This window comes from Ambystoma mexicanum, chromosome 2p (assembly GCF_040938575.1).
Source record: "Ambystoma mexicanum isolate Mex_15411 chromosome 2p, UKY_AmexF1_1, whole genome shotgun sequence".
Lineage (NCBI taxonomy): Eukaryota > Metazoa > Chordata > Amphibia > Caudata > Ambystomatidae > Ambystoma > Ambystoma mexicanum.
Window position 1 is genome coordinate 1,020,697,333 of NC_090923.1, and position 25,955 is coordinate 1,020,723,287.

General features: G+C 44.5%; 1 protein-coding gene across 2 annotated transcripts in view; it reads left to right on the forward strand.

The window, feature by feature from the left end:
* The window catches only part of YIF1A (Yip1 interacting factor homolog A, membrane trafficking protein), a 278,804-nt gene that overhangs the window by 61,623 nt on the left and 191,226 nt on the right, over nucleotides 1–25,955 (forward strand). For both annotated transcript variants that reach the window (XM_069644883.1, XM_069644882.1), the window contains exon 3: nucleotides 12,110–12,214. In XM_069644883.1, coding sequence (XP_069500984.1) covers nucleotides 12,110–12,214 — 105 coding nt within the window. The remainder of the gene's footprint in view (nucleotides 1–12,109; nucleotides 12,215–25,955) is intronic.

Genomic DNA, 25,955 nt, shown 5'->3' on the forward strand with positions numbered 1-25,955 from the left:
TTTGGAATAGTAAAAGACAGGTGACTTCATAATTTGTTGTAGAAAGTGGTTTCCATATGTGCATCGTGGACACCATATTGAATCTGTATTTTCATACTTCTTATTTTAGTGTTTTAACTTTGTATTTGAATAAAATGTATTGTAACTGTCATTAGCAATGCCAAGCAGCCCTACATTTTACTGACTGAGTGCCCATATTCAGTGTGTGTGTTCCCTCCGGTCCCAAGGGCGCCTGAGGGGCAGGTGGTGAGACCCTGACCTCGACCCAGTGTATCCAGAGGTGCCCACTTGCCAGCGCTGCGCTAACCGGTGAGTTTTGTGACAGTGAAGAGAAACTCTGGAGCATGCCTGTGGCTGGAGCGTGGAGTGAAGACAGAAAGGATTTATAACCGGCACGAAGGTAAAGAAAGCTGAAATTAAGAAAGAAACTAAAGAGAGCGGAAAGTAAATGCAAGAGAAAGCAAAAAGAGGGTACGAGTGTCACGAAGGTTGAAAAAGGAAAGTGCAAGTGGCACGACAAAAGGAACAGAGGGTAGCATGGACACGATAAAGACAAGAGAAATGTGCAAGAGGCATGGCAAGATGAAGAGGGTGCAAGTGTTTACAATAGAAAAGGCAGCGTGCAGGAGGCACTGTGAAGTGGAAAAGAACAGTGAAAGAGGCACAGAAGGGAAAAGGTGCCAGAAGAAGGGCACAAGGAATAAGTAGAGGGGTTGGAGGTCAGAGTGGTCACGCTTGGTGGGAGCAAAGAGCCCAGCATTTCGAAGGTCTTTCTTACTACCATCATGTAAGAACTGTACAGTGAAAGGTACATCCCGACAAGGAGAACTTGTCTTGTTTTGAGGTCTAAAGGGGCCTAAGGTTGGGGAAGGGAACCCTGAGAGGCCGAACAAGAAATGTGCAAGAGACCTTGTTGTATGTTGTAAAGAGAGGCCTGACAAGAACTGTGTTTTTTATTTGGCACCAGAGGAGTTGGAGCTTGGGGAAAGCAACCCCAAGAGACCCAGAGACATTGTGAACTTTATTGATTTGCTGCAAGAACCCTGCGTGGAAGATTCCAAGAGCTCCCCTTTTGAATTGAACTATATTGCACTGGCAGAACTACGCCTATTGGTAAAAGTACCTGAAACCAGCTTTGGTTTACATTTCTTTTCTTTCTTGAACCACTATTTTTCTTTAAGAAGACTTCCTTTCACGTTTTGTCAGAGTGAGGGCAAGCATAGGTTTAGACAGTTTGGTTTTGGACCTTCAGACATCAACGGCCCTGTGAAAAACCAGAGGGTTTTTCACTGCCTAAACCCTGTGGATCCCTTACTCAGGTGGCCAGGGCACAGCCATTGCCTTTGGATCCAGACCCTGTGGGTGGACAAGTGCGGGAGGATCACCTGGGTGCGGGGTCCTTGGGGAGTGAGTGGAGAATGCCCAATGGCAAGACATGGTATCCCCCCCTCCAAATTCCCCTGTCCCATTCTAACTTATAGGATATTCCAACTTCCCAGATTCCCCCATTTACCTACACTGAGCCTATGAAGAGGAGGTCTGAGACTGAAAGGAGTTACATTGGACTTGTCCCACTAATAAGATCAGGCAATGTATCTTAATTACATATACTTGGTACCCATTATCTCTCCCCACATGGTTAAAAGGTGGAACACTGAGACACACTGGGAGCAAGGTGGTTCTTCCAGGACGACTGTGAACCAGACTGAGCAGGGCGACAGGCCGAGGGACGGAACCGAGGTACAGAGAAACCTTGGCTACCCCGGTGAAAGATAATTACCTCCGAAGGGCCTTGAAGATTGCGCAAGGAGGCTAGCTGGAGAGAAGAGACCAACCTCTTTTGTGTTTTAAGGATACCAGCCACCCTTCCGCGTGAATGGCAGAGTTTGGGAGGTGCCGCAGTAGTTGTGGTATCATCCTTGACTTCAGGATCAAAGCCGTGAAGGAAGACCATGAATTAACACAGCTGGTGAATGAAAGCTATGAACTTCCGGTCTGTTAAATGAAATTTGACGGCAACAGTATCTGACGAAGGAAGGTTGTGCGTGTTACGATAAGACGCAAGAGAAAGCAAAGTGTTGTAAAGAATACCTATTTTGGAGAAAGATCTTGCAGCTACCCAGTGGAACGCCACTTGCTTGTATCAGGTTTGAGCTTAGTCTCATTTCGATAACTGCAAAAATCATATGGAGCACCTTGACGCTATATAGTAAAATATCTGCCAAAAGTTGCTTACCGCAATTCAAAATACTAAAAAGGAATGTGGAAACTGAAAATGAATCAATTCAAGACTTGTTGGAGCAGTAATGTGAAGACATACTTCAGACCTTAAATACTACTAAAGACACATTATGGACAAACCCCAATGAAGTTAAAAAGAGATTATGGCAGAGGGACTGGTGGGAAACGGAGCAACAGAGATCTCGCCACCGATGTATGCAAATTGTGTCAGTTGAGGCCAAGGCATTCAATAAATTACCAAAATATCTACTAAAATTCCCTTGTAGATCATCAAGGAATGTCTTCTCAAAGTTTAGAATGAATCCATTCCAAACAAAGGACATTTTTAACATTTTAAACAAAAGAAATCAAAGTGATATAGTCTGTAGGCTGTGTAATAGTCAGTCTGAAACACTTAAACATCTTGTTCTTTATTGCCCAGACATGGAAAAAGAGAGACAGAAAATACTTGGAACCGAGATAGCACAAAGAACAACGTGGCAACCAGATGAATGGTGGCGCGCATTTTACGATGGTTCTAACAACAAGATAACATTTGCGTTAATATCATTTCTGAGGGAAATGGACAAAAACGTGCATTATATTAAGAAAAATAATGATCTTCCTTAGAGATAATTAATAACTGAGCAATTGTTCTGGATGGATGCAGGAAAATTGTTGAAACCAGTTTCTATGTATTTTTAAAAGTTTTGTATGAAACTAAATTAAAAAAAGTGTTGTAAAGAACTGTTCTGGTGAAAGAAGATTGCCCAATTGAAAGTCTTTGTGAAATGTCTGCCGTAGAAGCGGCGGGAAGAGAAAGAATCTTGAGATGCAAGATTTGAACTGTTAGGTTTGATCCCGGAAGAGGCAAACCTGGATGTGAGGGAGCTTTGAGTTTGAAATTAGTACTGTGCTCAAAACTACTTTTACCAAGAGGCTTTGGTGTAGGAGAGAAAGTGACGTTTGAGGAAAGCAGGTCGAAGTGGTCATGCAGAGGTATGAGCAAAAGCCTCGCTGTTTCGAATGTTTTCGACAGCGGAAGGAAAGTGAAAGGAGGCTTGTACCTGGCGGAGGGAAGCCTATGAAAGAGTGATTGAAGCTTGGGGAAGGGAACCCCTATGAATTGTGATTGACAGGTTTGAGCCCGGCAGAGGGAAACCTGTACTGAATTGTGGTAACCAGAAGGAGAAAAAACATTTGAACTGTATTATAAGCTAAAAGGTGACCTGGGCTGGAGTGACAAAGCCAAGAGGTCCAGCGGATAAACTAGTGACTTTTTGTGTAAAGCCAAGTGGGCCCTGCTCCACTAAACAAACTGCATCCTTGTGTCTGAAGCCAGAGTGTGTCGCAAGGTCCAAGTATGCCACCTTACCCCGTGCTACAAAACATGGGGGATGGGGGGAGGGGAGTTTTGCATTTCACGGTTTACACATTTATTGTATTCGAAAGAGGGCAGGCATTAGGTTTATTAGTATAGGACATTTTATTTTTACTAAGGACTGACTAGGACTGTATTTTCCTTTTGTTTGATGGTTGAATATACTCCCATCTTAGCTATAGGACAAGATAGTTGTCAACCCCCTTTTTAAACCATCAAAGATTTTGAAACTTGCAGCTCTGGTGTCAGTGTCTACTTGTGATACCATGCCTCCCTTGCAGCCCTTAGACACGTCAGTTGTGGGAACAACCCCTCTAGAGTTGGGGCCAGTTGGGTATTACACCAACCCCGGAACCTTGTTCAATAAAGGTTTGTGAAACTGTTACCTTTGGGTCTGTCTCTCTTGATACCATGCCTGTCTCACAGTACCACCATAGGTTTGGTGTGAGGAAGAGCCCTTCAGAACAGACACCTGAGATGAGATGTAGGCGCAATTGATCATTTATGCTTATAGTTAAGTTCCCCAAGAGCTGAATGGCCACATGGAGAAAACTTCTTTTAAATTCTGCCTAACTTGCAGCACGAAGATCATGGCTCAACATGCACACTGTTAGAGGCATGTACAGCTTCCCAGAAGTTCAAACCAAGAGGCCTCTAATGCAGCAACCTTCAAAGGTATACCAAAGGATATCGTGAAGGTCAAATCACAGGGAATTGACACCCCAAGTAGAAAGTCTGATCAAATGAAGGTTGTACCTAGTAGTCTCCCACCCTACCCTTCCCCCAATCCCCAAAGGCACCCCTGAAGTGACAACCTATGGTTATTACAAGGCTGCAGCAGAGATCACTCCAAAACCACTGCCAAAGACTGCCAAACTGGTCTGCATTTAGCCCACCCTAAAATTGGGTGCCAAGGTCACAGAGGCTCATACGCTGGGTGCAGCATCCTGGCTTAGTGTGCAGGCATTCAGCAGCAGGGTACACTGCAATGTCATGATGCACAGCACTGACCAAAAGATATGTAGAGTAAGGTATCAGTAAACCTGGTGCCTAAAGAAAGAGCAGCAGTTTTCTGCAGGCAAACAGGATTTCATAGGGACATTGGCTGTGTTGAGCATACTGAACAATAACAAAGGGAGCACTTCTGAATTGACAGTCATGACACTGAACTGTTCAATGCAGGAAAGCGCATCAATGAGCTAGAACTGAAGTCTAGTTCTGTGCATGACCCCAACACACAATGGTGCCAGACACTAGAGTACATGTTCTTTGAACACTGACACTGAGCAAGGGGAAACGCACCCACACGTACCACTTAACACTGGTAGTTGTGGGGCATACGCTCACGTGGTTCATTTCTACTTCTGCATCACTGTGGTAATGCCACAAACCTACACACAAGGGATTGAGACACTCATGCTTGACCAAGAAAGGGAAGATTTCACTTTCTCACACATGCCCAAGTGGGAGAAGATTAATATGAGGACTCTCTCGATATCTCAGACACAATTTAAAGAGTGCTACTAGACAAGATACTGTGTGTGTGTTGCGTGTGTGTGCATGCATGCATTTGTTGCTGAAGTGAGAGTTCTTCAATGTTTTAAGTTCGTTCAGTTGCCATGAAGTGTCCTTCCAATGTTTTGGTAAAGTTAGTTCCAAGATGGGGAGGCATTAATAAGCTTGGAAGGGTACCTTTCTAGGAGTATTGATTCTTTGTGCAGCTGTTTAGCTGTGGGCCATCCTTAATGAGGTTTTTGTATTTGACCTTTTTAACTATTCTTTTGTGGACAGATTTTTTAGTATCTCATGCCTCGATAAGGTGCAAACATCTGACCGATCACGAATAATTGGTGGTGGAGATTTTAGCTGCGCTTTTGTTATTAGGTAGTTGGGTGACTAAAAACCAGTTTAGCGAGCCACCCTCTCTCCACTGGCCAGTTTGTAAAGATGGGTAGGCCAGTCTGTCATCAACATAGATTTCACTTACACAAATCGCCTGACCAGTTCCTTCTAGAAAGCTCCTGCCCAATGATGGCCAAATTGCCATCGTTCCTTGCCACATGTGCTTGTATCTTTCCATGATTACATCCTTAGGGCCACGATCCATGCTGTCTAGCATCACATGACCCTAGAAGAAGAATCCCTTGCACAAAGCTCTTTTCAATAACTTTCAAACACAGTCCACATAATACAAATACATCTTGTAAAATAAACAGACAATAGGATTATTTGCACAGGATCACGTCAATGATTGTGTGTGTATAAAATATGCTGAGCAGGGAAATGTTTAGTGTGGCATATAGACAGAAATATTAAATCCGTTGAAAGTAGAATAATCATGTCAACAGAATACATCAAAAGAAAACCAATATTGTCCCACATGTCATCCATTCTCACTGGAGTGCGACGGTATATAAAGAAAAATTTCCCTCACCCTGTTACATAGGACATGTTTCATGGGAGCCAGGTCTATACGGACAAGCCTTTATTAAGCCCCCAGTCTTCATGTCCGTACTCTTCAGGGCATCACTATTTTTCTAGGTCACCTCCCTTCTGTATAGTCATTGTTTCTGTTCTCAACATAAACCATCTTTGCAGTAGTAATTGGTGGAGGTGTTGTTGCATAGATCCTTGCACTACCCCTGTTACTTAGCAGGATTGTTTGATGTAGGTGTGTATAACACGTGAAAGAAGTATTAGCCCTACAACGGTATAGGTGACCAGATTATCCTTAATGCCTTTAGTTACTACACATAAAACATCAGGAGTGCAAAAGGGTGGCATATCAGTTCTTTACCTGAAAAGCTTGTTTCCTTATCAAACACTGTTTGAAAGATGTGTAGCTGTTTCCTTGCATCAATAATTTTCGGAACTGTCAGAGTTGTAATGGGTTTTGAAACCTACATGGGGTTCTTACTTTAGTCTTGATGGCATATTGTATTGCAAACGTACTGGCTTAGTTCTTTCCATCGGCCAGAACATGTTATGTACACTGGTTTGAGTTCTAAACCTACAGACGGTGTTCCACTTGCCTAGATACAGTGACTGTTAACTGTGAATAACACTGTGTCTTTTACGTATGTACCTTTTGGCCCACTCTTCCCATCCTGTCCCCAGCCAACATTGCATGACTTTTAGCTTGTTTAGGCATTGCAGCTGGGTTCAAGAGGCCATAACCACCATTTTGTTCCTTAGCCAATTCTTAAATTTAATTCTTAAAATCTCTTCAGATTTCGAGTCTGAACAGGCCACCAGTTTAGTAGCAGCATCTGCTAACATGTTTCTGTGGAAGTCTTGTCACTAAGTGGTTGGTGCGCGGGGCAATTAATGATTACTTATGAACGAGGTAGTATAAGAGGACTGGCACAAAACCGGTTTTTAATTTGAGAAGATGAGGATGTTTAGAAGACTTGTGCAACGTACTGATTTCTGATACTTTTCCGGGATGAATAAAATTCATAACTAGCTGTTAGTCAAACTTTTTTCATCAAATACAAGACCCATCCACGAAATAGACCAGTTTGTGAGGTTCTGTAATGGTGTGTCGAGTAAGTCATATCTGGGGTTTAGGAGTTTGGCCGTTATTACTCATGTGGTTCTCATTCTAATGGCGTAGTTAACAATGAAGCAGGATTCAAGACAGAAGCAGGTCTATATTTGAAGAGTTCAATATCAGCATTTCATATTTTGGACATTTATTGTGTCTAATTTTAACAGTATAAAGCAGTCATGGTATTCGGGGTAGCGACTTATTTACTCAATGTGACCCTAATACTATGCATTTGCATTGCTGCACCACAATCTCAGCAGCCGCAAAGGACATGAGACATGGAAGCGTTCTGGATGCAAAAGGGACTAATGCTGTATTATAAAGCATGATTAGTCTTTATTATTTTTAGTTTGTGTGAGGACAGCTTGTGAAAATCCATTCTTTTTGTGGCAATACAATGTGTACATTTCTTTTTGTAATTGAGCAGCCATAACCAAAACTCAACAGCTTTCTCTGTTTATTCTGTCGACTGCAAGGTTTCTGGTGTATTCATTTGAGTCAGTTGCTGTAATGTGTTTATAATCTCTGCTTATCCTAATATCTATAGTCTGTAGTAACCAGTAAGTCCCCCAAAATGCTGTGTCTGTTAGGGGATGAGTGCACTGGCTTCTTTGGTTTAGATTTAGGGGCATTGAGACTGGGAATGTTCCTTGCTCTGGAGGCAGGGGGGAAAATTTCACCAGGGGTGATACCTATTCTCTTTCGATCAGTGACCCTCCTGCTTGTAGTAATTACAGGGGTTTACAAGGGAATTCCCTCTTCTCCATTCTGTAGGACACTTCTCCTCGATCCCTCCACCTTGTCCCACCTCTGAAAGCTTTTCTGCCCTATTGTGGGGCCTGGCTCCAGAGTTTTCGTCATTGTAAGGACATCCGCTTGTACTCCAACAATGTTATTCAGTTCCCAACAAGCAACGCAGTGGTTCCCCACCATCACAGTTCAGATAGGGGTTTGATCTGCCAGTCTATCATTTTTAGTTGCACACCCGAAACAAAGGCACTTGCTACTGCTTTTTCACCTGTATTGTCTAGTGATAAATGCCACGCATCCCTAACAACATCATGGAGGATGGTGAGAGACTCATTCTTACTAAAACATTTTACATATATGGCCAGGAATATAAAGACAAACTAGAGTTTTTAAGTGTGTGGATTATTTTAAGAATATAGATTTTAAGGTAGTAGAAATTACTAATTTAACATTGTCTACTAGAGCAATGAAACAAAGCTAGTTTGTGGGATAGAGGCCAGTTGGTTGATAAATTGGTGGAGAAATCCAAATTGAAAGAATGCGACACAAGGGTTTCTACTTCCTTTTCCCTTTTTTTGGTAGATTACTAAAATCCAAAATGTGGGGGTTAGATTTTATTATGCAATTGCGCTTTAAACCACTGAAAACGTATGACCTATTAGGAACCTGGCAGGGTATCTCCTATGAACAGATACTATGTAGAGTGTGTGAAAGTAGCATGGAGACGATTCACCATATTTTAACAATGTCCTGAGCGACGAACAAATTATGAACAGAGTTATAATTAATTTGTTAGTAAAATGGAGAATATAGGAGGTGACAAGTTGTGTAGTACTTTATTCACTCGGGACTCTGATGATTACTACGGCAGCTTTTTATATATGGAAAGAGGTTCTGTAAAGGATATAGGGCCTCTCAATAAGATGAAGTTAGGTGTTCAGGTATCTGGAAATAAAAAGGGTACTGGTCATGATTATCATGGGATTTTAGGAAGGGATATATTTTATTTTTTGGGGCTTTTCTATCTTGGATAAAGAAATATTGTATTGATCTATTATGTTTTAAAAATGCCTTTATTTTTTTAGGATTTGTTGTATTGATTGCTGATGGGTTGTAAACTATGATTTGAATTATATTGTATGTGTTAAAGGTTTGTAATAAACCAGTATCTTCTAGTTTTAATATTCTGGGACGTTGGGTAAACCTCTTTAATCTGTCCAAATTATCTGCTGCCGACTCTTTTTTATTTTGCTTAGTTCTGGATCTGTCCTCAATCAGCCCTTCAGGGACACACTTTAGGGATTGCAGCTAACAGTTACTTCTAGTTTGTTGTAAATGAATAGCCCTTCCCAGATCATGACAGCCATTGGCCTTTCTGGGTGAGTTTCTGTTGGATTTCAGCTGGCGTGATCGTCATGAGATGGTTCATGTCAGCGCCAGGGGGTTGTAGCACTAGATTACCGTTTCCATTTCTTCCTTTGTGAATTCCTTGACTTTTCCTAACTTCTCCTGCTGACCACAGGATGTACATATCGCCATCTTCCACTTATATGCTTTTGGTTCTCCCTGGCACTTCTCTGAACACTGCTTGGATAACGAACAGGCAAATTGAGTCCCACGACACCATACCCTTTCCTAGTATCTTTATATAACGGATCTCATTTTACTCACTCTGAGGATGTGCTAGCCCTCCCCTCCCTCACCCCCACCCCCCCAAGCGTGTATTCTGTAGGGTTGCAAGTTACCTTAAAGAACGGGCCGCAATACCCTGCTTGACTGAGATGAAGAGACCCAGGCAAAGACTGTTCCATATGAAAATGTCTTCTACAAAAATAAGACCACATAAATATCAACTGAGCAATAAATAAATGAGCACACATTTCATGCACAAAGCTAAAATGGCAACCTCCTGTTCTTTTCATTGCAATTAAAGGATACATATCTACATATGAGAAGCAATTTGGGTAATAATTGTATATTTTAAAAACAATCTACATGCCCTGTTTTGGCATAAGCACTATGTAATTATCATTACTATTATGAACGTTTCTCCAAATTAATGTTATCTTGAAAAGCTCAGGATCAGACATTTTTATTGTATTTCTTTTTGTTCTTTTATCTACTAGAGTATTAATTTTCTTAGCCATAGTCCGAAAAAATAACTAGATCCTCATATAGGCTGGTACCTCTGAAAGTCTGGTGGGATGCTCTAAAGCAGGAAAAGTCAGCCAGTGGCCGCAAGCGGTACCCTCCTAGTGGTTCTATTTGCTACACTTTGGCTAGCCACGAGAGCAAGTACTGTGTACCCCGGAATAGACAGCCCAGAGCTCTGTACTCTTCTCATAGTTATGGCATCTTCAAAAATTTCACAAAATGATGCTTCTCAAAGTAGTATTGTCGAGGCTGATTAATCCATGTACTTATTATGAAGTCTGGCCTGTTTCACATTAAGTTTTGAAATGGTTTAAAAAAATCATCTTCTGAAGCTGAGAAGTATCTTTGTGCATTGTTCTACCTGGAGCCAGTGCCCTTCTTGCACCCTGTCCGCAGCCAAGCCGAGTCATTCTACCAGAATACTCCATAACGCAGTTCTGCCCAGATTGCAGCATGACTCATAGCCCGGTTCCAGATTTTAGCCTGGGCCTGAACCCACTTCTGCTTGCGTTCCATTCGGACGCAGATGATCTTTCCTGGGCCGGGACACAGTTTCTCCCTGAAGCTAGGTCGACCCAGAGGCCAGCCCAATGTAACCGCCTGACCCAAGCCCAACTTGGCTCAGAACCTAGCCATCAATCATACACAATCCTAACCACCGGTCCCGGAGCCCAACCACAGATCCTGCCAAGAGCCAAACCACAGTTCCAGGCATGGAACGGAAACCAGGTACACATCCCAGGCTATCCAGGAGCCGGGCCACGGGTTCCAGCTATGGACGCCACACAAACACACAGCCCAGCCATTGATCCCAGCCATCTTAAAATTAATCAAGATTTCCTGCACAGAACCCCCTGCATCTTGGGCTAAGCGCTTCAGAAAAGTGGGGAATATCCAACAACCCCATATCCCGTGCCTTTTGGAGCGGGGCCTTGGTGTCAGTCAGCTGCTCAATCGGGCATAACCAATTGCATACTGCTGAAATAGCCGTTACATCAGCACCCATTTTGAAGGAGCAAGAGTGGAGCTATGTATTGTGGGTCGATATTTGGTGAAGGTTGCTGTAATTGGTGTGTTTATTTTATTTATTTATTTTCATGTGTTTTCCACTTTTGTGCTGCATTTGTAGTCTTTGTGTTTTGGCAAGTGTCCCTTAGGTTACGATTCCTTGGTTTCTGTGCATAGGATTATTAATAGACACAGAAAAAATTCTTCTGTAGAGCAGGATAGACGGATTCCTTTTACTTTGTCTATCATCTGTAAGCAAAGTGGCCACCTTTGTTGTGAGCGGCCATCCAACTGGTGCAGTTGGTGTAATGGAGTATCAATGTTGAATTCCTTTTGGGTTTTTGGTGAGTTTGCGTGGGAGAATATGCTTTAAGTGGGTTCATGGTTGAAGGGCGCATGGGCCTGCATTTTGTTTTTTATTTGGGTTTCTTTCTACCCTTCCCCTGCTCCTCTTGACACCCTTCTAGTCAGAGAATAGGGCTCTTTAAAAGGATACTATTCTTATATAACGTAATCAAGTATCTTACATGTCAGATCTGTTTTGAAACTGCTCCATTCAAGAAAGAGAATAACGTAAAGGAATGCTGGACTCTGCTTGCTGGAGCATCTGCTTGCAACACTCCAAGCCGGATCTTTGTCCAGATCTTTGCAACCTTCCTCCCTTATTATTTATGCACTGCCTGTACTTCTGCATTTTCTTCCTATGCCTAGCACTACTTGCACTCTACATCTGATGTCTTGCTCCTCGCTCCAAAAATAACTTTTGACATGCATCTCCCTTGCCTTATTGTTTAGTTGTATTCTTGTGCACTACCTTTGTGGTATTTTAATTCTATACGTTGCTGTTTCTGTTTTATTGCACTTATTTGAGCTGAATCTCTCCTGAACTTATGAATGATAGTTGTTCTCCCCCTTTTTGTGCAAGTAGGGGTACAATGGGACTTATTGTAGTTGGTTTGCAATAAATATACCAATAAACAAATGAGTGCTGAATCTATTAAGATATTTACTGGAAGCTGAACATTTTATTTTTTACTTCTTAACAGATCAACCGCTTCATGTCCATAAACAAGCTGAAGTATTTTTTTGCTGTTGACACTACGTACGTGATGAAGAAATTGGCCCTCCTGATGTTTCCATACACGCATCAGGTAAGCAAAGAATGTCATAACTGGGTTAAGGCCTATTTATTCTAACCTTGTAGCTGCCATTAACGCTCATGGGCCAGTATCCCAGCCTTAAACACACAGCACATATTTATATCTCCTGCTTAGGGTTTTTGTTAGGCTGTGATATTCTCGCTGTCCACCCAAGAGTTGCCCTTCTAGGCTTTTGACTTCTTCTTGGTCTCTGCCACTGTCTGAGGGATACGTCTCTGGAAGCTCTTGTGGTCGGCCATTCTCTTTTCTTCTCTCCTTCCTCCTGTTTAATGCGCTAGTGTGTGGGACGGTGTCTATTCCAGCAACTATGCCCCTGAGTAAAGTGCACTGCTCCCTTTTTCTAATGGGCCTGATTGGGCAATTGAGTTATTGTACCAGTGGATCGGTGTATTCCTCCTCCTCCTATTCCACTTGGTTCATACCAATTCACAACCCGGAGGCGGGGCCAGGGGACCCTCCCAGTCACCGGGGAGCTCAAATGCAGGCTTTACGCCAGTGACCTTACGCTGCCTCATCCTTCGCTATCCACCGTAACACTTGTTCCGGCGCATCCTTCTCTCATTGGCTGCCCTGTAAAGGGAGAAGGGACTATGTCTAGATCCTTCCTCCCTTTACGATGGTGCCCTTTTTGTTTTGCAGTAGTTTCCCATTCGCACTTGGTAAACTTACAGGGATGCTAATAGCAATAAACTATGGTGGGGGTATTACCGGGTCTGGTAATGCCCCGGGACTCCTGTCAAGACTGTTCCTTCGCTCGGGTCTGTAACTGATCTAGTTTCAGGTGCTTTGTCTTCTTTTATCTGCTGGTGAGGATTGTTTTTTCAGATTTATATTAGTAATTGGAACTTGGACTAGAGCAGTCGATGGGGCAGTGGAGGGCTGAAATGGAACTTGGGGAAAGTGTCCCACAGTTGGGCAGCATAACCTCAAGACTGGAAAGTTTAAAATAATGGCGTTTAGCTGGGGATAGTATTATGGGGTTTCACTACTACTAAATCAATACGAAATAAAAATGTTTGAAAACTAATGCATACATTAAGACGACCCCTGCTCGTTCCTATATCAGTTGGGCTGCCATGGCTGACCAGGCTTATTATGGCACCCATACACCTATGAAAACTTTTCAGCCACCAGGTCTGCTCTTGTTGCCCCGGCGATCCTTGGCGATGCTGACATTGGCTGTCGCACGGCCTTACTGTGTTTCGGAGCAGCTCGGACATCCGGACGAGATCCCAGCTTGAAGACTATTACACAGCCAGTTTTCAAGCCTCTGGGCCTGGTCGCCTGGGTCATGCATCCACCTGAACCATATCTGGGCTCACTAGTCGCCCTCGTGGCGGTGCACTGGGGCCCACTGTTGACACTCCTGGCCGCTTTCATCCTATCATGTCGGGGCCCTGCTGCTCCCCTGCGCCAATGCTATGTAGTCTACTTACTGCTGCATTGTTTATTATCCTTACGCTCTCCCCGGTCTGGTGCGCCATCGCCAGGCTACGCACAGCCCCCAAGCACAGATGCCTAGCACTCTGTCTTTGTTGTTGATTGGTTTGGGTTTCATCCCTCTGGTTGGGGAAGTTATGGTTAAAAATGACTTGACGACCACTAGGGGAGCCATATGCTCCACAGCACCACATCTTATATACATCGGTAGAGATCCGCTCACTCCCGGATCGATGGACTTTCTCTTATTTAGTAACCTATTTGCCGAGGCTGAACTAGCATCCCTACACGAATGGCGAGTGACGACCTGACTTTCATGAGCTGGAATGTTCAGGGCTTGGGCAATCACAAAAAGACGCGCCAGATACAGTTACATGCTGAGCGCCATGGTGTCAAAATTCTTTGCCTCCAAGAAACCCATGCTCGCTCCGAGCAGTGTGAACGGTTCGCTAAGCAATGGAGCTCCCAAAGATGATATACTAACTATTCCACCCAAAGTCGCGGCACTCTCATTCTAAAACACAGAAGCTTGAAGTTTGTATGCAATCACTCACGTATAGACCCCCTTGGCAGATACGTCTTGATCATCAGCACGCGCAAATACCAGGAGGTAACTATCCTAAACGTTTACGGCCCAAATGTTGACGACCCCGATTTCTACTTACGCCTATCCTCTGTCCTTGAAAGCTTTCCCCTGATTCCGATTATATGGGGAGATGACTTTAACACTACATTGGACGTTACCCTAGACCGGTCGGGCTCGCAAACTCGCCAGCTCTCCAGAGCGGCTTATACCATTCTCACAACACTCCCTCAACTGTCAACTAGTCGATCCCTGGCGGTTAATGTTCCCCGAATCCCGCATGTATTCATTCTATTCCTCAGTCTACGATTCACACTCTAGAATAGACAGATGGCTTATAACCGACATGCTAGTTGGGGCCCTATCCCACCAGGCTATCCTCACCAGAACACTATCAGACCACTCTCAGGTTATCATCTCGCTGAACTGGGGCCCTGATGCCGATAGACCGCGACACTGGAGGATGAGCTCCCATGCACTACTCGACCAGGTTTTTGCTGCTGAGCTTGAATCCTCTATCGAAGAGTTCTTTGAGGTCAATACTGGCTCGGTGACAACACACGCTGCGCTCTGGGAATCATTCAAAGCATATACGAGGGGAATCTCCATTTCCAAGGCATGTGGCATTCTTAAGGGAATCCGCGCAGACATCGCCATTAGCGAATCATCCCTGGCTAATCTCGAGACCCAATATGCTCTCGATCACTCCCTAACCACGCTCTTGGCATTGGGCTCGGAACTAGATAACTTTGGTAAACTCGCAGAACGGGAGATCAAATTCCTGGACTGCCCCCCCCTCTCCCCCCCCACCCCCCTCCGACTCAGCGAGGAGATATGGTGAGGGTGAACGCCCGGGCCGTATGCTAGCGAGGCTGCTTCGCCACGAATTCGGTGCCCCTAATATCCCGTCCATGATGAGACCGGACGGATCCATGGCTGTGTCCCCACAAGACATTAACGCGAAATTTCTGTCCTTCTACACCTCCCTGTACTCGGAAGCTGATGGCCCCCCTCATCTCAGAAATTGATTTTCCCTGTCTGTCCTGTCCGAAGAAGCTGGAATCTCCTTGGAGAGACCCATCACTCCCGAGGAGCTCACCGAAGCCATTGAATCATTAGCATCTGGCAAAGCCCCTGGCCCCGACAGGCTCCCCATGGAATTTTATAAGCAATTTAAGTCACTTCTGGTCCCACATATGCTGTCCCTCTGGGAGGAATCTTGTGATAAAGGTATTCTTCGGAGGCATTGATTAGTCCTCCTCAAACCGGGCAAGCCCCCTTCCCAATGTGGCTCATATCGGCCCCTCACTGATTAATAGTGATATTTAAATATATGTAATAACTTTATAATAATAAAGCACTTGAAACCAAATATGTCTCTCGGCAGTTGTAAATAACACTTACCTCTGTGATGATCAACAGTCTCGTAAAAGATGAAAGAGAATTACCTAAAAAACCCTCTTAAACCCAGCCAAAAGGCTAGGTAGAAGTGGAATCTCGAGGGGAAAACCCCAATAGGGGAAAAAACCCTGTGATGCGCTGCTGGGGTGCGTGGGTTCCTGCAAGCAGCTGGTAAAGACTTACGCTAGTTTTTAAAGTGGTCCGGATTCTTGTCAGGAAGGATTCTAGTTCAAAAGAGTAGAAATGCAGGTAAGTAAGAATATGGGTTCCAAAGTCTATTGAAATCGTAAAGGGTATAGAAGGGAGCTTACCCTGACAAGCCTATGCTAGGTCTTTATATCTCAGTCTGATGGTAAATGTTGGCAAAGCGCCTAATAGAATAGATAAGGAGTAAAAATATGTCCAATGTGCGAAAAGAGAAATGCAATTAGAGATTTGGATCTTACCCATAAACAATAGACCCAGGGATGAATAGCATATAACAGATTACGGGTCTTGAACTCGAAGGAATAGAGGGCTGAAAAGGATGTCTGAGGCTGGTTCCTAATGTTGATTGTAAATAACCACAAGATTAGGCGTGAGGAAAAACCCATGAGAATCACAACTCTATCTAGCTAAACAGATGTCAGCTACAAACCAATGGCGGCAGGAGCGGTTGTTGAAACTAGGAGATGACTTCCTGATGATCTACAGAGCGTAGAAAAGGATCGAGAATTCTAATGTTGAGGACGAGAAATGGGAAGAGAATGAATGACGGAAGTGGAGAGAGCAACTCTAGATAGCATTTGTTGAATAGAAAAAGTAACAAACTTAACGTGCGCAGCGCGACTCTGAATAGAGAAGCAACACGTAGTACCGAAGTTCCAGTAGCTGGATATACAATTCTGGAAGTCGAGGGCGGGGCTACTCGCTCGGTCTGAGGAGCGCGAAACACTAGTGTGCTGCTTACGGTTTCGGGTTCCTCCATGTTGCGAGTTCTGATTCTGGGCAAAACCGCGGGCAAAGGCACACGGGAAAGTGACGTAGCTAGACCCCAATGGACAGCTGTAACAATATACGCTAAACTCCTAGCTAACCGTCTAACCCCAATTATGCCACACATAATTCACCCTGACCAGGCAGGATTTGTTCCCGGTAGGTCCACATCCCTAAATTTAAGAAGACTCTTCAACGTGATCAGCAGGGTCAACCCCAGCACGCAGGCGGTGGCAGCCACCCTAGACATGCAGAAGGCTTTCGACTCGGTCTCGTGGAAATACCTATGGCGAGTTCTCGAGAAATGTAAATTTGGTCCCAACTTCCAAACTTGGGTTAAGTTACTCTACACCGCTCCCTCAGCTAGAGTCCGTACTGAGGACAGATGTTCCACCCCCTTTCAGGTAGCCAGGGGGACTCGACAGGGATGCCCCTTCTCTCCACTAATCTTTGCCGTTGCTATTGAACCTTTCGCTGAAATGATTCGCCGGTCGAACTCCCATAGGGGGATGCGCACAGCGGGCCTAGCCGACATCTCCTCTATGCGGACGACGCTCTTCTGTACATTTGCTCGCCAGAAACCAATCTTGCCCCTATCCTTGCGGACGCTGCCCGGTTTGGTGACATATCTGGATTGAAGGTAAATTGTTCCAAATCTAATTTTTCCCACTTAGACTCTACACGACCCCCCCTCGGATTTAATGGGCTTCACGTGGTCTGTCGAGTATCACCTACCTGGGGGTAGAAGTGTCCCGTCACACTGCGAAGCTGCGCGAAGACAACTATTTGAAATATTTGTCAAACCTGACCATTAAAACATCCAGTTGGACTAGGCTCCCTATTTCACTAGCAGGTAGGATTGGAATTCTCAAAATGGTAGTATTACCCTAATTCGTTTCACCAATGTACCTATATGGCCAGGAGACGCATTCTTCAAGTCACTACGCCATATCTGTAACAATTTCCTCTGGCACTCGGGGGCTGTCGGGCTTAAACTCTCCACGCTGACCACCCCTAAGGAATTGGGATGATTTGGTGCTCCAGACTTCACTAGGTATTGGGTGGTGGCTCATCCCAATTCACCTCCTGGTTGAACACCACCGACCACCCCCCCCCCCCACATGTCCGACTGGAGAGGCTCACTGTTTCCGATCGAGTCCTTGGCTCCCTCATCCTCAAACCTATACCATCCAACCCCGACTCTGCAGACCCCGTGGCTACCACATCCTTGGCACTTACCAAACTTTGGGCTTTGGTTAACACACCGCACCCATTCCATGGAGACCTACCGCTGTGGAACTTCTTCCCTGACGTCCCACCTATCCCGCAATCCATCTTGACCCGCTGGGCTGACGCTGGCTTCCTAACACTTCACAATGTATACGAACAAGGCAACTTCATTGAGTGGTCAGACCTCCCTCCGTCCCTCAAGCGCCGGCCCACTGCATGGTTGCAATACTCCTCCCTTCGGATGAACCTCAAATCCAGATACCCTGATTTCCCTACCCTATCACCTGACGAACCCATAGTTGCAGAACTCTGTTCCTATCTATCCTTTAGAGGTAAAGTGTCAAGACTATACTCTCTATTGCAGGCTGGGGCAGCCCCTTCCTTTACTAAGTTGAAACACAGTTGGGAGGAGGACCTAGAGGTGGAGATCACTGACGAAAGGTGGTCTCGAATGTGCGCTCGCACTCGAGATGTGTCGTATAACTCGAAATTCAAGCTCATACAATTTTAAAGTCCTGCATAGATATCATCATACACCTAAAAGATTACACGGTGCGGCATGGATCAAGCATCTTACATTCATATTCTCTGGCAATGCCCTCACTTAACCCAATTCTGGACCGTCATCTGTTCCACATTATCGGACATACTGGAACACACTATTGCTCCCACCCCACTACACTGTCTCTTTCACGACTTTCCCCACCTGGACCGGAGATCAAGGAAACTGGCGGGACTCTGTATGCTACTGGCGGTCCGCTGCATATTGCTATGCTGGCTCCGGCCTAGGGCACCTGTGTACTCACAATGGCTTAAATCGGTTACATGGGCACACGACACAGAAGACACCTGGAGCGCAATGCAACATCTGCATGCAAGGCCAAGGGACATCTGGCGAAGGTTCCGTGACTACATGGCCTCTTTGCCCTCTCCCTCAGACTCTGCTCAATCCTCTCCTAGATGTTCATCATAATGTGATTACCATGTTATTTGTACGCTTTTTTGATTCAAATGCCGATAACTTGGTTATTCCCTGTTCCCCGCCTACTCTCCACAGATAACCCGATGTATATTGCTGAAGATGTATGGTTTTCTTTATTGATGCTGCTGCCATGTGGTTGCTCCCTGTTTTCTTGAAGTGTGTTGTCAAGTCAGAGTTTAAAAAAAAAAGAAAACTAATGCATACATTTGTACAGAATGTGCATTTTCCCACAAACATTTAAATCCTACAATTCAGTTTTTTTCATTTAAAATGTCCTTATTCGAATTGTTTACATTTTTTCAATGTAAAATATATTTATTTTCACCACTTCATTTTCAATATGTATTATTCCCATGACATTACAAACCTCTCAAATGCGTCGTTTCACAAGGGCCAGTGGAACCAGTCATAGGGTAAGGGAAACTGGCGGTTGGGAAATGTTCTGGCAAGTACAACTGGAAGCATATTCATATTGGCGGCTCACACAGGCAGCCCATTACATTGCAGGTGGCAATCCTGATCCCCAGAGCACGATCTCTCTGCCCCATCCCCGTACTCTTCCCCCCCACCCTCTCCTGCCCCCCCTCCAACACTGAAAGGAAGGGTTTATCCTGTGACTGTCACATTGTTAGCTTTTTCTGCCAGTCCTTGCATTTCTAAAGCCTTTTATTATATTCCTCCCATATCAGTCTTGTTCCTATGTCATCAGTTATTTCTAATTTTATACATTTTGCATATTCAGTTCATTTGAATTTACAAAATGTTTAAAGTGCATAAGGTTGAGAAGCGTAAGGCTTTGCAAAATTCACTCTTGAATTCACTTGCTAATAACATTCCTGTTTCTACACACTGAATCTTTGTACAAGGGGGGAGGCGAGTTGGTATTTGTAACACATGATCTTCTGCCAGGTCGAGTGTCCCATGCAGACCTTCCTATATACCTTTGGTTAGAAATTTATTTATTCATCTTAAGCTATGATGGGAAGTTTAGTCCCTCACTGTTGTGCATGATTGCCGCTCGAGCGCTTCCTCCTTGCCATTCATTTGGTTCTGCGTGTTTTTATAGACTGTTATTTAAAATTAAGCATTTTGTTTGAACTTTTGGCGGCATGAATTTGACCCATTTCCTTTTGTTTTTAATGAGTGATCCCACTTCCCCCAACTAAAACACATCCCCTCTCATCACTACCCCCACATACCCATACACATAGGAAAGTAGATGTAATTCGTCCCTTTCGACCAAAAGTGCATGAACATAATGGTGACTTTTTAAAATAGGTGTATGAAAGCAAGCATTGCGCTTTTATCGTAGGTCGCACTGTCCTGAGGAGTTTCTAGGGACATGTTGATACTTTACAGATGTCTAAAATCAGTTCAGTGCAGAGCACGGTGTAAGAAGATTCAATCCAGCACTACAGCTAAGTCAATGCCTAGTCTGGGATACTGAATGGAAACCCTTATTGAAATATCTTTATGTCCAGTTCATGAGTTCTGGATGACTACCCCTATATAACACCCCTCTCTTGGAATCCCCCTGACCCCACTGAGCCAAGAAGTAGTTCTGTTTTGCAAGTTTAAAAGGTTTATTTGAGAATGTAAACAATATATATATATATATATATATATCACACTTTATAATAAATTAATAATTGAATAACACACTTAATCTGAGCAGTAATCAATAATGGATAGTCTGGCACTAGCACACTTCTTTATAATCAATGATGAGTGGGTATAGGATGGATAAGATAGCAACAATACTTTTATGGTTTCAAATAGATGCAATGTGGAATGAAAATGCAGTACAGAAAATAACTTGATAGGATTTCAGCAAAATACAATGTAATCACTTTCTTGGACAATTCACCCCCCTCCCCCTTTATGCAATGTAAGGAGATGAAGAGGAGAGCACACAGTTCTTAGGAATGCAATCAAATAGAATTCAGTTCAATTCCCCCCAGCAGCTTATACAACAGATGGGAGTTTTGAAACACAGGCAAAATGCTTTGAATATGGTGACAATGCAGTGAGAAATATGCTGAAAATGCTTTTAATTCCCTTTAGGAGGTTCAGGGTGAGTGAAAGATACTTGGAATTAGCTCATGCTCCCTTTAACAATGCTCTAGGAGTAACTAGCAGGTTAAACGAATTTTTGGCAAGGGAAAGCAAGGAAGCTGCTGTTTTCACACGTGGCAGGATTTTTTTACCGAATCGCGGCAAAATTTGCGAATGCGTGAATCACGATTACGGCAAAAGTATAAGGAGTAACAAGTCGGTTTCTAGCCCAAACGGTTCCAAAGATATGAACGATTTTGTAAAGGTCGTTTTTTGAATTTAAAGTAACTCCAATTGACAGGTGACAGCTTTTAAAAATGACAGGTGACAGCTATGCGGCTGCAGAATTGACAAGTGACAGTTAGGAGGCAGTTCTACTTAGATTAAATAGATTGAATTATATCACTGGAAACTAAGAGATTTGGTTTCACACCGTCCTAGCTGTACTCGCAATGTATTTGGAAGGTCTAGGTCTCACGGATCGGGTCAAGATGGCTTTGGTTCTGGTTTCGCCCCGGACGGTCTCTGCGCACAGCGTCTGGTCTCTGCTCTGCTGGTCTGGTCTGACACTGCTCCTGGCCTGGCTCCTGGATCTCTGGGTACAGCGTCTGTGCACAGCTCCTGGATCTTTCTGCACAGCTTTCTCTGGACACAGCGCTGATCTGCACGGCTCCTGGATGCTGCTACCGCTGTTAGGTTTGCTGGATGCTGAGGCCTGCTGAGAAGAGTTCTCAGTTTGTGGGTTTAGGCCCTTGCTTTGAGTTCTGAATCAAGTTCTTTGGAGTTTTAAAGTCTAAGTGTTGGATCTGGTATCTTCTGGATGTTGTGTGGTCCGGCAGAGCGCGTTGCAGCAAATGGATTTGAATGTCTCTACCTGTCCCAGCAGTCTCTTTTTATGTGTTTTGAAAGTGGGTGTGTGTGCAGCATCACTAGCCAGCCCCTCTCAACTGCCCATTGATCAAGCTTTCTGCACTGCTTTGATTGGGGGAAGGAAATGTGTGTCATGAGTGATGCTGTAGGTTTTATGGGTCAGAGGATCCTCCCCTGGTCAGTTTGCCCACAAATCTATATTTGATTCAAATACATATTGCACAGATACACAGTTGTTTAAAATTACATGCACCCATCACATGAGGTATACTCTGTTCAAACTCTGTTCTTCCTGAGGGCTTGCATTCAAAAATGGCAACTTATTTTTTCGATTTTAGTGGGTTATGCAACCTTGGTTCTTCATTAAAAGTTATACACATATACACAGGCTGTCCATACCTACTCCAGTAAATTCCCATATCTCTAGCTTAAACACAGAGTATGTGGTGTCAATAAATAGCGGGGTTTTGCCTCAGAACATCACACAAATTGGAGTTTGGGCTTGAATCGAAGGTACATTTTTTAAATTAAGGCTCTCAAAGTGATACATTCCTGTCATTTGATTACAAAGAGTTATCAGTGTTTCCGTAAAATATATATTTTGCTTTCAATTCAGTTCTCAGAGTGTTGGAGTCCGCCTCCAAGACTTGGGTGGGTCAGTGATCACATGTGTCTCCTGGCCGGCAGGTCTTTGTTGACAGGAAACAGTCAAAATCAACATATTCTATTCAAGTGCAAGAGCCTATTGTGTGGTCTCCAGGAGGCTGAGGTCAGCAGACCAGGGGGTCACTTTGCATTTGGTTATTATGACCATGTGATATCCTGGGCTGTGGTGTGAATCTCTTGAGGTGAGAGGGTTTCCCAGGCTTCTGGCCTCTGGGAACAGCAGGTGGCTAATTTTTGATTAAAATGCGGCCTTTGAAGTCAGCTGAGTCAAATTCCTTTGTCAGCAACTGCACTCAGTTCTCCTGTCAGAGTTTAGACCGCTAGCGCCGCCTTGAGGATTTTGTTGGTACTGCATCCATTTTTGGGATCTTTCTTGGATTAATGCATTCCAAACAGGAATGGTTCTTACATGGTAGTAAATAATCCTTGCTTAACATTTTTTTGATGGGGCTCCTTACAGTAAAATGGTTGTGGAACCCCACAAAAGGGTTGAATCTTTAAAGTGGTCCGATGAGCCACGATTTCAGCAACTTTTTGACATCAGTAACAGTGGATTTTGTTATCAAAGATCATTCTTTACACTGGTGGGTGGCAAGTTAGGCAACCATTTTGGTGTGCGCAAACTGCGTGGTTCTCCTGGATTTGGCCGCACATGTGGGCTTTTTGGCCATCTTGGATTTTCTAAGCCCACAGCACCAAATGTTGCAGCATGATAGCTCAAACGTGGGTCAGGACACCCAACAAAGCCCCCCCACGCGACTGCACTTTGAATTTGAGTCGATGGGGAGTCGGGTGCACAGAATGTTTTGATCCACGCACTGGTATGTCCGCATAATCTTCTTCCAATTCTGCAAATGGCACAGTTCAGCATCTTTTCCTCCATCCGGTACTGATCGATCGGTTCTCCTCGCCGGTCCTGATGGGAATATTGGGCGGTACCCCGGGCCCCTTAGGTCTCTGCTCCCGGTCTCCGGATCGTCCTCCTTGGCCAGTCTCCAAGTTTTCTTTCTCCTAGGACGACAAAGGAAAAGCGGCAATACCTATTCATGGACATTTCTCCCCCACCATTGATATAGTTGGGTGGCATATCTATTTTAGAACTCAACAGATATGAACATGCACATTTTTTTAAATTAAGCGACGAACACATAAACTTGAGAAACACAGAATTTCATAGGTTATATGTAGGATATTTTAGGGTTGGAATTGAATTACTCTGGAGCGGTACCCTCTGGGATTAGAGGACTCCTCCAGTTGCTGCAAAGTGTGCCTGGGATGGCAACACTTCAACTGGTTTATGTGGACCCACTTGTCTTCCCCCTCTGCCAAACCGCCTTTGGGGATGCAGATCTTGTAGGCCACAGGGGAGATCTTGTCTATAATCTCAAAGGGTCCCTTCCATGTAGGCAAAAATTTGCGCTGTCTTGCCTGGTTTCTTTGGAAGTTGTATAAATAGACCCGGTCCCCCACCTGATATTCCTTCCTGGAAGTTTTCAGGTCATAGTGGGTCTTCATGCTATCGGCTGATCTTTCTAGATTCTGCTGAGCATAGGCAAAAGCATGCTGAAGGTGTTTCCTTAAATTCTCCACATACTCATGAGTTGTGGAGGCATTTATCAGTGTCTGCTCTTGGGTCCTGTAGAGCAAATGCTGAGGAAGCACCATCTTGCGCCCAGTCATCAACTCGAATGGTGACATTTTGGTTGCAGATGAAGGGGTAGATCTGATGGCCATTAGGACCAGAGGTAATCGGATATCCCAACTTGGCCGAGAATCTGCCACAAACTTTTTTAAGATGCTCACAATTGTCCGGTTGTAGCGTTCCACTGCTCCAGAAGAAGCTGGCCTGTAAGCAATGTGTAGCTTTCTCTTGACCCCCAGTATCTCCCACATCTTTGTCATCACTTCACTGGTGAAGTGGCTACCTCTGTCTGACTCAATCCTTTGAGGTAGACCAAAACGGGAAAAGATGTGGTTAATCATCAGGGCAGCTGCGGTTTCTGCCTTGCAATTTGGGGCTGGGAGACATTCCACCCACTTGGTAAACAAGCATGTCACAGTCAACATGTACTTATTCCCCCTAGCGGAGCGAATCACAGGGCCTACAAAGTCGATTTGTAAATCTGACCATGGGAGTGTCATTCCCCTCTTTTGGAGAGGCGCCCGGTGTGTGAGGGATGTTGGCTGAAATTGTGCACACACAAGACAACCCTTCAAATATTGGTTGAGGTCCTGGCCCATGTGTGGCCAGTAGGCAACCTCTCTTAAGATCTCAAGTGTTGTATGAAACCCCCTATGACCGGCGGTAGCCGCATCATGGGCGTGACTTAACATCAGGCTTCGGAAGGAGGTAGGAACCTCCCACTGATCATGGCCAGCTTGGGATTTCCTTACCAACAAACCGTCTTGGATCCGGAACATTTTTGGACATTTCATTAATACTCTAAGGTCCTCTTTCCCGTTGTAATCGGTATCCGTCAGGGGAAAGTTCTCAGGGTCCTCAATGTGTTGGTAAAATTTACCAATTATTGGATCCCCCTTCTGAGCGGTAATCAAATCAGCATCAGGGGTCTCCTTACTCCATTGGGCAGTTGAAAGATCATTGTCAGCATTTGTCTGGGACCTAGTGATAGCAGTGACCTGGATTTCCCCAACAGGGGCTCTATTTCTATTAGATCCCCTTGGATGGCCCCGGTTTTGGCCAGCTGATCAGCTAAGTCATTTCCAGTTTTGTCTGGTCCCTCTACTTTGGAATGACCCTTGTTCTTTTTCCAGTAGATGGTCATCCCATTCGAAGTGACCAGATCATCAATGTTTTGGATTAACTTCCCATGTTTCAGGGGTTTGTTATTAGCACATAACATGCCTCTGGTTTTCCAATTAACCAGGTGCTCCACGAACCCGTTCCGTACATAATCCGAATCGGTGATTATGACCAGTTCGTGGAGTTGATGTTGGACAGCAGTGAGGATGGCCTGATGCACAGCCATCAATTCTGCCACCTGACTACTTCGGGGACCAATTTTGTATCCGGCGGAGGGTTCTGGGAACTCCTTCACCCATGCATTCCCTACGCCAGCCACCAGTTCTTTCTCCCCGTCGTTGTCAACATGGTAAGAGCATCCATCCACATACAGTGGGCATTCCCTCACACTTGTCCTCTTCAAAGACTTTGTGTGGGGAATTAAGGTATGCCTCCGTGTTGTCCTTGATTTTTAGACTTTCGTCCTCGAGACAGTTTTCTCTGGCACAATCATGCAAGTCAGCCAGACCTTGCGCGAGGGGACTCTTCTTGTTTTGGCCATATCTGACCTCCACAGGAAAGCCTTGCATTGACAGAATCCAGGAAGTAATTCGGGAATTGCTCACATTTCCGGGCCGGATTCTGTCACTTTGGAGATGTGGAGTCTCCACTATGATGTGTTCCCCATGGATAAACGGGCGGTAATTCTTCAATGCCCACACCGCTGCCAGGAGTGCCTTCTCACAATCGTTGAATTTTTCCTCCACAGAGGATAAAGTTTTGCTCG